Here is a 15,235-nt window from a genome sequence, read left to right on the forward strand (position 1 = left end):
TCATAACCTCTGTAGAAAAAGCAAAGTGCAGATGCTAGCCAGTCTTGCTAGCTGGGAGTATCAACATAGTCAGGGAACAGTGCAGTCTGGAAAAAGCACTGTCAAGAGGGAGAGAGTTATGTGTCTCCACTCAAGAGGGGTGACAGCCTTAGGTTAGCTACTTAGGGAGGAGCCTGGGGCGCAGAGTGTAGTAGTCTTGCTAGACCACGGAGGGAGAATAGAAGGGCCTCCTTGTCTTGAACACACACACCCTGGGTCCTTGCCATGAAGGGTTTGAAGAAAAGGACCAAGATCTTCCTTGAATTTGTTTGAAATTCTATGGGAAGCCACCGTAGAGAGGACAGATGTGATGCATTTTTGGTGGCCTGCATTACTGAGGAGATGCTCTGTAGCCTTCTGTTCTAGTTGGAATGTCCAAAGTGCTGAGGCTTCATGACCAGAAGTTGCATTACAGTAATCAAATTCAGAGATGACAAAGGCATCCATAAATGAGACCACATCTTCGTTTGATAGACTGGGATGAAGTCTCCTAGCCAAACAGAGATTGTAGAAAGTGTTACTAGCAGATGACATTATGTGAGAGCTCAGCATCAGCAAGAAATTCAAACACACTTCTAGACTATGGACTAAATTGAACAATTGTGGGTGTATATTTTCAACCAATGGAGACTGCATGGTGGCTGCAGGCTCTTCAGTATACTCTCTTCTATCCACCAGCAAAACCTCTGTCTTGTTTGGGTTCAACTTCAACCAGCTGTTCTTCATCCAAGAACTGACCTCATCCAAGTACTGGATAGTGGTGTGTTTGTCTGTGGAGAACAGGTAAGAATTGTGTATCAGCTGCATATTGTGGCACCCAAGTTCATGTCATCTGACCAGTTCATCTCATGCTTGCATGTAGATGTTGAAAAGGACTGTAAGAGAGAATTGATCCTTGTGGAACTATGCAAGAAGAGTCTATTGGTAAAGGTGCAGTTTCTCAACACTCCAGTTGTGAGTTTTGGCCCACTTGACCCACGTAGGTGCATATTCTATGGCTCGCCCTACTCACTGGTATATTCAGATCTGGCACGAGATTCCCTTCTACAGCATAGAGAAGGTGCCGAAGCACTTGTGATCTTTCTGTACGGCTTTAATGCAAGATTTAAGTGATGCAGTGGGCTACATATTTCCTCCTCAGAGTGAACTTCTAAATTAAGCCTTTTCCAACCAGAATTCACATTTTAAGCCTTCATCTCTACCACAGAGTGCTGACAATAGGTTTTTTGAATGCTTTATAATATATGTTCTCTTCAACTTTGGTTTAATATGGCAGAAGAATTCCAATTACTTATAAAATAACCATTCCAGGGAAACCAAGCTTACACGTTTTATATAAGCCATCATTCCTAGGAATTTTTCAAGAATGGATGGAAATTAATTTGCCTTATTTCTAAACTGCATTAAAATGACAGTACTTTAAAAGAATGGCACTTGGCAGTACCCTGGGATTTCCTATTTAATACTGAATTTCTAATTTCTCTCTCTGCTTCTAACCATGTAGAGTCTTGGCTCTATGTCAACTGCATTGGATAGAATGTAATTTTTTAGGAACCTCTAACCTTCCAGCCTAATTAGCATCTTTGGTGTCATTTTCATATGCGCTTAACTCTCATCTTCTGCACCATGATAGTCAAGCTTTGTTTTAGACAAAGTCTCCTCCCCTATCATTTTATAAAAATGGATGCAATTATAATTTGACATTTCCTTCTTTTTGTCTGTGTTCTTCATTATTCTTCTTAGAAAGAAGGATGATCATTTTATCCTTGATCTATTCTGGCTGCATAGCAAGTGCATTATTACTATTATTGCAGATCTTTGGGGTGCTCTCAGAGTCCCCCTTTCCTATTTGGTTTATCAATTATTTTATGAAAATTATTTAGGTTTTAAACTATTTAATTTTCTTACACAACCTCACTAGGTACGATAGATGAGGTGCAATATACCAGTATGAGTAAGTTCTTTTCAGGTCAGTTAGGCAGCCCGGCAGGGTCATCCTTAGGATTTATAGTGCCCTACATAGTACTACTAGACTGATGCCCCTGTGCCCAACGGTAGCTTCAGGGAAGAGAGGAGGAGGGAGGATTTTTTTTTTTTAAGAGATGTGATTTTACAATCTTCAATAACACACCAATGAAATATTTTTAAAACAAATTTTAAACTAATATCCTGTAGACTAACACAGCAAATTCAGAAACTGACAGTACATACCTGGGGTAGGCAAATGCCTGTTAAATGGCTTCATTACCACTAGAATGGCTCTTTCACAGGTTCAGGAAACCGAAATCATCAGCTCCAATTGGGCACAACATACAGTGCTGGTACTTCAAGGTCTCTCTAGCTCTCTTTGGCAGTCTTCATGGTAGGTCTCTGCTTTGCCCCAGCTTCCAGCCTTCTGAGCTGTATTGCTCCCATTTTAATCCTGTCTCCAACTGGATCATGCCCTGCAAGGTTGGGGAGTAGGGATCACTGTGCTGAGTACTGTCCTTTAACCCCTTCCATCTGAATGTGGGGTTTGTGTACCCCACACAGGCCCTTCAGACAGTACAAACACCTGGAATCCTAGAAAGATTCATTTCATGGAAGAAAGACTCTAGTATACCTGAACCTCCTTAATCTGGGTGTCCCTTATCCAGGAATACCCATGGTTGAGAGATCCCAGCAGGTGGCGGAGGAAGTGTCTTGGTGCTCTGCCACTCCCCTTCCCTCCCCCCCCCATCTAGGGGAATGGTAGTGCACCAAAGCAACATTTTTCTGGAGGCTTTTCCTCACTGCTCCCATAGGGCACAAAGTCATGAGTGCTCCCAGGGCACCAGTTAAGCACCCCATTTCCCTCACTCAACTTCCTTCCTTCTTAGGTCCTGATCCAGCACCCTCCCATGGTCCAAAAAATTCTTTTATCTGGTATACCCTGTTATCCAGGGTTGCCGGATTAAAAAAGTTCAAGTGTACCTCAAAATCTGGCCTTGGGACTATCACAGAAGTTGTGGAACAAGACCTCCTGATTAAGATGGAAGGGCAGAGACCATCTCTGTTAGAAAACACAGGGACATTCAGATCTATTTTATACAAAATGAGGTGCAGGAGATTCCTAAGTAGGAGAGCAAGTTCTCTTAGCTGAGGAGGTGGCCCTGGAAACACAATATTCAATGCAGAAAAAAACTGGAACAGCAAAGCTCATCCCAAAGCAGATGCATTTATGACCATCCAAATAGTCCAAGTTGGAAGAAGAGATAATAAAGAACCCAAGATAAGAGACTTTCCTAAGGAAATTCATTAAGAAGAGATGGGACCCCCTGCAGCACCTCCAACGGTGCTCAGGGTATGTCTACACAGAAAAAAAAAAAAGGCAGCTGGTCCACGCCAGCTAACTTAGGCTAGGTCTACATTAGGAGGCAATATTGAAGTAAGGTATTCAATTCCAGTTACGTGAATAACATAGCTGCAGTCAACATACCTTAGTTTGAGTTACCGTGGCATTTCCGCTGTGGGAGTCAATGGGAGAAACTCTCCTGTTGACTCTCCTTACTCTTCTCGATACAATGGTGTACTGGACTCAATGGAAGTACGATCAGCAGTCGATTTAGCGGGTCTTTAAATCAATCCCAGGGAGCTCAATTCCTCGAGCGCTGGACTCCCACTAAGTGTAGAGAATGCCTGGGATTGTTTCACTTCTGTGTCAACTTCTGGGCTTGGGCTGCAGCTTGAAGTCTTGGACCCTCAGAACCCACTGACACATCCAACTGGTCCCACTGACACATCCAACTGGAGGTTGTTCTCTGCCTTTTTCTGGGAAGAAATTCTCTTTTGGCCTTGTCTGAAGTAGGTCACTCTGTGGCCTGGAAGAAAGGATGGCACTTCAGCAGAGTACACCAACTGCACCTATTTTCAGCAGAGAACAATTGGGAAGTTTGCCTGAAAACTGGATCAAGAAACTGGGCATTAAAATCTTGCATCTGGATTGGTGATCACCAGCCTTTCTGAGGAGGACAACTCATCCATTCACCCACAGTAGTGACAGCTTCTTCACAAAACAGGATAGATAATTTGTACCGGTTTTCTGCTCCTTGTGTGTCTGATTTTCACAACCTTGTTAAAACTAGTCACTGTCACTCTCTCTTTTCACCCTTAGATCTCTTTGGATTGAATATATTGGTTGTTCCTTCTGAACAGTTGTTTTAAATGCTGCATAATTTCCCATAGTAGATATTTTAGATACAAGCTGATTCCAATCAATTTGCTTCACTTCATATTGCATTCTTTCAGATTCTGTCCTTATAAATCCAATATTTTTGCAATGAACTCCCAAGAGTGTTTCAAATATATTATTTAGAGACAGACTGAACTATCAAAAAACATTTAACATGGTAGGCAATCACTACTAAAGGATGAAACAGAAGTCCAAATCATATGACTGATTTCCAGCTTGAAAAACTCCAATCAGTTCAGACAGAACACTGAAGATATTACAAAAAAGATGTATAACTCAGATTCAGAACACATTTTTTGTGACATGCTATTTGCAAAGTTGGTAAGAGCCAAGATCATCACCATGGTATATTATGTGATCATGGCAGAGCTGTACTTCTTCTAATTAACTAGAACTCTTGACAGAAAATGTTTGCTGTAATCCAAGGATTTCCTTTAAGAACTGTGTCTCAGTTTCTCTGAAAGTCACTTGCATGGTAATATGGTTTTCATGGAAATACATTTTTCTAAAGTATCTGGGTGAATGAGTGAAGTTTTGTCTAATTATTCCAAAACTACATGGGATATAGTCTTATCTTAAAGGTGAAGCAGGCTAGAATAGATGTTGATAAACTCCTTGTTTCATTACAAAATTTTCCTGTCTTAACATTGTCGTCATCATTTTGAGGTCTTTTGCAATAAAGTGAAATATATAATTACATTTCATTGAATGTTATATCTAAAAATACTCAAATATACTAGGGATGTTAACTGGTAAGAATACCAGTAAGAATGAGACTTACTGGTACGTTTACCAGTTAACTGGTTAACCAGCCCATGCCAGTTAACTCCAGCGGTGACCAGCTACACTCGGGAGGAGGAACCCTTCAGCCACAGTGGGGCTAGTGGTGGGACTGCAGAGTTGCGGCAGGCCCAGTGGCAGGCCATAGGTTGAAATGGTTAACTGCTATTGTTTAATTGGTTAACCATTTTAACATCCCTAAAATATATTCATCTATAAAAAGAAATAGTCATGATTTCTTCAATTTAAATTTAATTGTTAGTTGTAAATTGAATACAGGAGAGGCACATTCATCTGAAGATCTCTGAACCACAGGATAAGAATCTCCTCCCCCACCTTCTTTCTTAAATTTTAGAGCATGCCACTAGGATTTGCAAGAACAGCTGGACTTCTCTTTACTGCACTGTAGGCACAAACTTATGCCTATAGCACAGTCTGCATCATTTTCTTCAGGAAGCTAGCAGGCAGTGGCTCTTCACTGCATTCCATGTTTTGGCTACATGAACTATAATGAAAGTGACAGCAAAACTGCTGGGGAAACCACTTACTATTAACTAAAAGTGAGGACTTTCATTTTCAAACCCGAGTGCCCAAAATTAGGCTCCTGCATCCATATTCAGTCATCTACTTAGAAGTGGCCTGACATTTGAAAGTGGGGGTACCTTAATGTCTTTGAAAGTCAGGCTACTTCTAGTAAATATGGGATTTAGAGGTCTAACTTTAAGACAGAGTTTGAAAATTTTGGCTAAGAGATTTAGTTACATGGATTGTGCTGTAACACACAAGAAACATTAGAAAAATAAGAGGGACTATGATTTCCAAATATTTATAAAAATCAGTTGGTGTAATTGATAATGAAGAATGAAACTGCAAATCTCTTCATTCAAGGTTACAAGCAAAACCAAAAGAGAAGCTAGGAAGGATTATCTATCATTTGTACTGCAGCAACCTTCAATGTGTGAGATTTAATACACACACACGGGATAGTCTCTGATCCAAAGAGCTTACAATCTAAATACAGGACATAATACCATTCAGACAAAGTATAAGCAAAATGCCAAAAATAGGTATATTGCGTGAATGTCTGAACATTCACGTGTGTGTGTTTTTGAATGTTAACAAAAATTTTTGTAACAAAATAAAATTGGCTTTTGTGTGTGGCTAGATTTCCCTGAAACCTTCTCAATCTTAACACTTTTTAACAAGGTATTTTGTTTACAAAGGTTTGAAAAATTCTATTTTCATTAGGGGGTATTGGGTCCTGCAGTGAGTGTATTACACTAGAATGGCAAAATAAAGTAATAAACAGGTCAGATACTCATTCTAAAGAATTCAGAAAAGCATTAATCTTCAGGAAATTAGTGAAAAGATAAATTTATAAGCAACGTATTTGTATGGTTTGTTCATTTTGAAATCAACTGCTTGATTAGTTGCCATGACTTTACAACCAGATTTATTGAATGTATAATGAACACAAATTTTTAAAAATGTTCCTACCTTCAAAACATATGGTATGCTTAAGAGTTGATTTTTATCACTATATATCCTATACATTTTACATTGAAAGGTCTAGGGTAGATAATTTCTTACAGATATGTCGTACACACTAAATATATTAGCAATACTTTCTTGCAATTCCTAGTTCAAATTTTGAATTCTCCTCATAAATTAAGAAAAAAATCATTTAAACAATACCAACACTGGCTACAGATTAATCATTTACATATGAAGACTAGAACACTAAATGTGTACAAATTAAAATAGCTATTACTTTTCTTATTCTGAACTGCCAACATACAATTTTGGCATTTACATTAACAATACAAGAGATCCGTTTTACATTTCAAGGATGATACAAAAATGAAATGATAAAAGGCAACATTTTGTAAAAGGTTAAGGCCACCATGGCTAACTCTGTGTTACTAGAGTCAATACAGCAGTCACTTCCAATTTCTTAGGTGTCTTGAGGTTAGAAGTTGATTCGACTAAGGCAAACATAATTTCTTTCTTGTCCAGAATGACTGAACAGATTTCAAGACCGCTCCTTTGAAATGGATTGTTCAGGTCATGTTACTTCAGAGCCAGGTGACTTACAGCTTCAGAGACCTCAGTGCTGATCTGTGCTGAAATGCTAGGTGGTTTGATGTTCAGATAAATGTCATACTGTTGGTCCATTCCAAGATAACTGTCACTCATGATATACAATGTGTAGATATACCTAAAACATAATAGGAGTAGCATCAATTTTTTTTTTCCAATATGTCAACATTTAAAGTCAAACTACTGGATAATTTTAATTCAAAGCTCATCTTACTTTCCAGGAGACTCTGGAGTAAAAAAAGCAACTGAGACAGCATTTCGATGTCGGACATATCCAACTCTTTTCAGGGCAATGAGTTCTTTTTTATCTATTTCTCCCAGTATCAAAAACCATCCTTCATCTTTGGCTTTGGGGAATCGAGGAGCAACTGCTTTACTGTCTTGCCTTCCCTGCTAGGCAGAAAATACAAGTGAATACAACTGGGCATCTTCCACTCAAACCATCATTTGTCTTTGAAGAGCACCACCACCATAATGGACAAGATGATACATATTTTACAGAAAACTTGAACTGAACAAGAACACTTTTGTCATTTTTTTAGAAACAGCCTTTTGGAAAAAAGTTATCCACAGGAACATACAAAAGAGAAAACCCAATAAACGTAATATTATTCCATATATTGTTGAATGGGTTTATATTTATTTTTTAAGAAATCAAATTATGAATTAAAAATCTGCTTCTTTTGACAATTTCATTTAAAACACGGTGATTGCTATTTTCTCAAAAATGGCTGATTGTATTCTTAGCATTTTTAAATAAAATTAATCAACATTGTCTGAGATTAGTATAAAGGCAATGACAATACTTGAAGTCTTTATTTTAGGTTGATGTAGCAAATTGGAAGATTATTTCTGTGATTCTTTAAGACAGGTGACTTTATTTCTGGAAGCTGAATGTATTAATAATGATGCACACTCACTCAGCATTCACTTAGTGTACTACAGATGGAAAGGTTTTGCTAACAATCCACAGGAAGAAAAAAAAGCACTAACAAAGCAATGAAGCTTCATGCAGACTCTGATCATGCTGCCTTTACAATCAGTGCTATTGTTTGGAAAAGAAAGGTACTTTTAGGATGACATTCTTGCAAGGTAGAAGTCAAACCCTGATCTTAAAGCCTGAGCCAGCTACCTCAGCACTAATGATTTTTACAAAAGCATTAATAGTACAATAGAAACTTACTGTATGTACACTACACTTCCAGTAACTTAGTGACTAAGTATCAAAATCTGGTATATTACAGAACGAAAATTATGAATACCCTACCTTGTGATGCCTCATTTGGACTCTCTGCAAGTTTATCTGGAGGACATATTCTTGATCAGCATGTAAAGTGATCCACTTTTTGTCATCTCTCATATCTGTTGCCAGAGTAGGGATAGGCAGTTCATTCTGCTCCCCAGATGAGCCATTCCAGCATCCTCTAATGCTCAAACTAACATCTATAACTGGCAAATGGGACAAGAAATTCCAAGCCTGTGGAAGAACAGATCATGCACAAAATGACAAAGTTCATTTTCAGCTACAACACAAACCTCTGAACTGCATTCTGCTGTCATAATATTAGAAAATGTCATGATGTATTCTACACATTAATGTACATTTTGATCTTACTATTAGGTATTAACAAATCTGATGCATTTTAAATTATATAAACTCCAGCTCACTCTAAGAAAAAGCCTCCCTTATTAACCCCTCTTACAGTATTTCTAAGCAAATAAATCTAATGCAAAACTCAAGTGCACTATATATGCTTCAACAAGATTATGATATTTCTGAACAAAAGGAAAAATCATTATTCCTGATTATGTATTTTTTCTATAAGCCACTAAAAACTAGTATAATTAAGGTCTGAATTAAACTTCCTCAACATAATCCATAATGAGTGAGTCAGTGCAGTGCTAATCAGTGGCAGGCAAACCTCAGAGAGTTCAGAGGATCAATTCAGATAATTATCCAAAAGTTCAAATACTTATCCGAACTTAGCCATACTTAAAGTTTTCTCGCATCTATCCCCATGAAGCATCCCTGTCCTTATAGTCTTCCTAAAGGCACCCGAGCCTTTCTTTTTTCACTTCATGAATCTGCAACAGTCCTTCTGTTATCTTTCTCCCCCAGGATCCCACTATGTTGAACTGGTACTAGGAAAAGAAAACTGTGTGGGTGGAAGTAGTGATCCTTCAGCCCCACATGAGATGATTTGTGCTTTATTTGTAAAAACATTGTAGACCAATTGAGCTAGATCTTCAATTGGGGCAAATCAGCACAGCTCCATTGTCTTCGGTGAAGATGTGCTGACACATACTAACCGAGCATCTGACCCTTTAATTATACATGAAGTCTCATTTACATGTTAACACTACTGAGCTCAAGAACTTCATTATAATATTGGTTGAAAAAGTTTTCCAGCTGTAGCCAAACAATGCTATACAAAACTTGTTTGAACTGTGTTACTGCCTGGAACTTTGTGGAGATGTATTATGTTTCAAGAACATAGGTTGATCCTGTATATAGTGTATTTCCTTACCATGTTTTGATTGTGTCAGAGGATATTGTCTGGTAACTATCCCACAGTATAATAATTCTTTACTGTGCAGACACTATCATACTGTAACACAGTATCACTGAGTGAAAAACTGAACTAACCACAATGTAAACGAATTACTATCTCCAGATCTAAGACTGTTAACTTTGGAAAGCAATGACCATCCTATGGCAGTTTTGAAAACTGTATGTTCTAGACAAAATTAGCTTCTAGATTTTGAAATTTGAAAAATTTTACTTTTTTTGGCTATGCAAAATTACTCACCTTTTATACACACACATATATATACATATGATGATGAACATTCCTTTTTGCATGTGTACATATTCACATGTACAATGCATGAACCCACTAACACATGCACGTAGCCAATATACAATAGTGATAACCACATAAGAATTATACTATAATTTTCATGAATCTTTGATGGCATCATTCACACTTTTACTAATAATCCTTATTTCCAGGATTCATTTTAGCATTTCCAGGATTCATTTTAGCATTTCAAGAGCTGCCATTTAGAAATTATCAATCTTCCTCAGAAATATTTCCTTTTTTCCCAGATGTAGTTTTCTTCCTCTTACCTCCCCACCTCCCGCTAATTTCACTTATCTAAAGCTCAGGTTAGTCACCCTTCAGACCTACATAACGGCAGATTTAAGTGCTATTATGAACTCACATCATAGCTTGACGCAGGAACTTTGTACCACTGTAAGGGAATATTCTAAGCTTTCCCATGGGATACTTATCACTTGCTTTGAACCCTGAATGGTTTCAAGATATCAGACTTTAAATCTGTCATATTTTTATATACAGAAAAAAAGTTTTTGGTCTTTTAAACATTTTAGTATTTTTTCTTTTCCTTTGACCTCTGTGCAGTTGTATGTGCGGCAACTAAGGCACTTGACTTTACAGATGAAGTATCAAAAGTAATCCCAATAGAATTAACCCCCTCCCCAAAAACTCAATAATATTTCTGCAATAGTTTTTGTGTGAAAGATGTGTTGCATGTACAGAATACGTAATGATATTAAGGTATTATCAGCCAATATTTGGGATGCCCTGCATGACTCCAGACATGAGTAATGTGGCCATCCCAAACTCATATGATTGAAATTTTTCCTTTACACTGTAACACATCATATATCCCCTCTCTATATGTATCTATATTTACACCCTCTTCCCCATACACTCGGTATGTACACATCACATACACACAAGCTATTTTTGAAGAAACTGCTAAGACATTTCAATACCAGCCAAACATATTTATCTGAGGATTAATCTTCATCTATTGAATCAGACGAGAACACTGCCATGCATACAATTATTTAATTAGAAGCCAAATCCTCTGCCAGTCAGCAGCCGTTCCAGGCATACTGATGGGGCAGTAGATGCAAATCTCACAGTAGTACTGCTTTTTCTCATTACTACTGCAATTAGCACTTAAATTGATGCTTTAAACATACTAATTTCTGGAATAATTCAGGATTTGTATGTTACCTGGGATCGCCTCACTGCAGAGACGGCACCAGATTGCTACGCAAATTGAAGCACTTTTGAGCCAAATAACCATCATCATATCAGACAGAGCCAATTTGCATTTGCTTTTAAAGATAACAGAATGGCAATTTATGCAAATAAATTAAGTAAGTTTACTTCTGAGTTCTCCCTGAACTAATTATAACAATGTTCTAATTTTTCATCACATCTAAAACTTGGACTGAAATCAATATGTATTATGTTAGAAATGTGTTGTTGTTAAAGAAGGCCTTGTTTTTATTTAAATAATTTTATTCAAAATTTTGATGGTAATTTAGTTAGAAATGCAGATATCGGTTATGGACATTTAAATGCTTTCCTTTTTGTTTTCATGCCAGTGTTAGATTTAATACAATCTAAATTGTCAAGTTCTGTAGTTCCCTTTCAATTATGAAAATTTTTTTAAAAGCCAGAACACATTTTGATGTTTTTTTCCTTTACATGTCTATTAGTGATCAATATATTCGTGTTACTAATATTATATTTACTGCTAAGATTTAGAAACAGCTTAAAAAGTGAAATAAAGGGCAAGAGATATCTTAATTAATTTGGGACTATACAGGATTTTTATCTTCAAAAACAGAAACTGAACATTGGACCATCTACAAAATATACTCCCAGCAAATATTCTGTTTGAAAGAATATTTCAGGAACCAACTATATTTTAATGCGTGTTTTCATAGAGCATAGATGACTACAAAAAAGGTGGATAACTATCAGTGGACTGAGTGTTCTACACAAACATCTCCAACAGGCCAAGGAGCAGTGTTAACATCAGCTATGACCCATATGGGAGTAGATGGATAACAGGGAAGGGGCGGATGGAATAACTAGAAAAGAAAGAAGGGTGGGAGGAAACCCTTGTAAAATTAGATCTTTCTTGAAATTAGAGTAACAATATGGTACAGTTTATAAATTTATATTCTGCAGACTATAAGAAGATATTTGCTGATAGGATGGAAAAAGACTTTCGCACCTACTTTTCCTTTCCAATCACACTTACAATAAACTCTAAAATCACCACAGAAAGCATTACCTGTGTAATGTGTACAGCTTGCAAATCACTGTCTACAATGGAAGTAAAAACATTTTCTTTTCCTTCAGAGACAGCAATCAATTCCGGAAGACACTCAATAGGTCCTTGATAACCTCCACACAAGCTCTTTCTTTTGCCTTGGTTCCACTTCCTGACAAAGACAACAAAACATATTTCCAATGTGGCATTAAACTATTTTACAGAGGTAGATTAGAAAAGGGTGGTAAGAAGGAAAAGAAAGAGAAGGTAGATATTACATGAAAGTATCTGATGCCTTTTGCTCAGATTATTGTCTTGAAAATTTTCCTGATAAGAATGAAGCTCCTTTCTCCTTAATGAATTATAAACAATAGAATCTGAAAGGTTGATTAAAATGATCAGATCTGCTGTTGGACACAGTGTTTTAAAATGGAATAAAATGTATTGCTAATTATGTTGTAGCCCAAGGTCAAAGATCATTAAACAGTTTCTATTCAGATTCAAAACGAGTTCAATAATGAGAAGAGATATTCACCATTCAATAAAATCTGTAATATTAATAATTTCAGTTTATATCTTACACTTTATATATAGGAAATCCCCAAACTTGAGTAAGATGGGGTTAGCTGTCTTAACAGTATGATTTTCTATTGCCACAGAAGAGTCTCATTCTTATAGTTATTTAGAAGTGATTTGCTATGAGGCACATTCTTTGGAGATACTGAATATTTGTTTTCCATATTTTGATATCAGGACTCAACACTGACCTCTGATACTAAATACTAGTAATTTATTTTTGCATTATAATAATTATTATATTACCTGGGTTGTATATCAGTTTGATGTACAGTACTGCATGGCCAAGTTAAAATAGGCCAAGGTAGGGGTGTACTTCTATTAGTAAATAGTATAGATCACTATATAAATAGAGTTAGATTTGGTGGAGTTGGGACTCATTCAAAAAATTCAGCCCTTGTTCCACTGTGTCATTTAAGACAGTGGAACAAGGGATGAATTTTGGAAGGAGTTCCAGTTCCACCAAATCTAACCCTGAAATACCATCCAGGGTTGCCTGAAACATTTAATGAGTTCTGAAGAGGTGGGGTGAACTTATAAATAATTAAAAACAAACAAGTTGTTGGGAGAGAAATAGCAAGAGTGAGATGAGTTTAGCCTCTACTCTATTAACAACATTTCAGGACACAATGAAATTTCAACCAATATTAGAAAATGAAGGCTGTGTCTAGACTGCCGGGTTTTTTCAAAAAAAGTAGACTTTTCGAAAAAACTTCACCTGCGTCTAGATTACAGCTGCGTTCTTTTGAAATTAAATTGAAAGAACACGGCTTTTCTTTCGATGGCGGTAATCCTCATTTCACAAGGAATAACACCTTTTTTCGAAAGTGTTCTTTCGAAAAAAGGCGTTCTTGAATGCAAACAGGGCTTTTTCGAAACAGAGCATCCAGACTGCCTGGGTGCTCACTCTCTTTCGAAAAAGCGGCTCACATTTTTGAAAGAAGAGGTTGCAGTCTAGACACTCTCTTTTGAAAGAGGCTTTTTGAAAGATTCTTTCGAAAAAGCCTCTTTCAAAAGAGGCTTGTAGTCTAGACGTACCCGAAGAGTTAGAAAGAACTATAAACATTTTGAATAATCACATACCTAAAAAGGTGAAGATGGTGTTGTTCTATATTGGGCAAAGTAAGCAGAGAAGAGTCGTGTTTCCATCGGCCTTGGATAATCATCTGCACCAGACTAGTTATATTCAGAGCAGTCACTAACCAGCCCTGGTTTGCGGCAACATCCAGCATTGCCTAAACAAACAAGACATTTAATACAGGAATACAGCTGCAACTATCTCCTCGTTTGTGTTCCATATACAAGCAACAAACAACATTTCTTTACTGTGAAAAGTACAGAGATTTAGCTGCACAGAAAATGGGAGACTGACAATGAGTGTAACCCAGCTCCTGTTAAAGTCAATGGAAGTCTCTTTGTTGACTTTAATTAGACTTGGGTTAAGTTCTAAATCATCACTAAAAATATATCCCAAAATGTAACAGCAGAGGTCCATTTTGGAGTTTGCCTTTAAGAACATAACACTGCTTAGGGGCACTACAGCTCCATAGAATGGGACTTCAAGGACAGTCCAAGCATTGTTTGCAAGGTACAACTTTAAGGATTTGTTTTAAAGGGATGAAAAGCTACCACTAAATTCAATATTGTTTTTGAAGATTTCTGTATAAGAAAGAGTTTATGGATGATAAACCTGAAGATCAGAGGTAAAATGACTTGTTAAGGCCTACAGAGCAAGTCAGTGTCAGAACTGGGATTTAAGCTCAGGTTCCTGACTCCGAACAATCTCTTCAGACAGACAATATTGCCTCTCAAAATGGTAAATGGGCCAATGCTAGTTTCCAGAGTGACTTAATTTTTATGTAGTTGAATTTTTAACAGAAAATAGAAATAAAAATAAAATGCATGCATAAGTAGCCACAAAGACAGGTACTTGTGTTCAACATTATGTACAGTGATAGCTTCACTGACTTCAATGAAACTGCTCACAACATGTAATTTAAGCGCATATGTAAGTCTTTCTAAAAGTGTGTCTAAGTGTTTGCTTGTTGAACTAAAAGAGAAACTGAGAACTTTCAAAAGGACACAGTTAAAAATTGGAATATTTAGTTTCAATATAACACTTTTACACTGAATACAAATATTTAAATATATAATAGAGTTTTTGCATTATGCACAATACAACAATTATTAGAATTACTGGGGCATTTCAATTGGTAAGAGATTCTGCTATAATACATTTATTGGTTTGCAAACTACAGAAACACTTAAAATAACAAAATCATATTCTTTGTGCTAGGTTGTGCTAATTTCATATCAAGATGTATTTTCAAAAACAATAATTAGGTAAAAATTTGAATGGAAAAGTCAATAATAATTACAATTCAGTAATCATTTCATATTGGAAATTCAATAATCATTTATGTTCAA

At 36.7% G+C, this 15,235-nt stretch overlaps 1 protein-coding gene across 2 annotated transcripts in view; it reads right to left on the minus strand.

Moving 5' to 3' along the window:
- Positions 1–6,465: 6,465 nt before the first annotated feature.
- ASCC3 (activating signal cointegrator 1 complex subunit 3) overlaps positions 6,466–15,235 on the minus strand; it is a 417,235-nt gene continuing 408,465 nt past the window's right edge. The window contains exons 38-42 of one of the 2 annotated variants that reach the window (XM_006118439.2): positions 13,892–14,043; positions 12,254–12,404; positions 8,397–8,606; positions 7,344–7,519; positions 6,466–7,247 (exon numbers count right to left, since the gene is read on the minus strand). In XM_006118439.2, coding sequence (XP_006118501.2) covers positions 7,100–7,247; positions 7,344–7,519; positions 8,397–8,606; positions 12,254–12,404; positions 13,892–14,043 — 837 coding nt within the window. In that variant the 3' untranslated portion in view covers positions 6,466–7,099. Of the gene's footprint in view, positions 7,248–7,343; positions 7,523–8,396; positions 8,607–12,253; positions 12,405–13,891; positions 14,044–15,235 lie in introns of both variants that reach the window. The other variant, XM_075923934.1, reaches the window with a different exon arrangement.

Source organism: Pelodiscus sinensis, chromosome 3 (assembly GCF_049634645.1).
Source record: "Pelodiscus sinensis isolate JC-2024 chromosome 3, ASM4963464v1, whole genome shotgun sequence".
NCBI classification, from domain to species: domain Eukaryota; kingdom Metazoa; phylum Chordata; order Testudines; family Trionychidae; genus Pelodiscus; species Pelodiscus sinensis.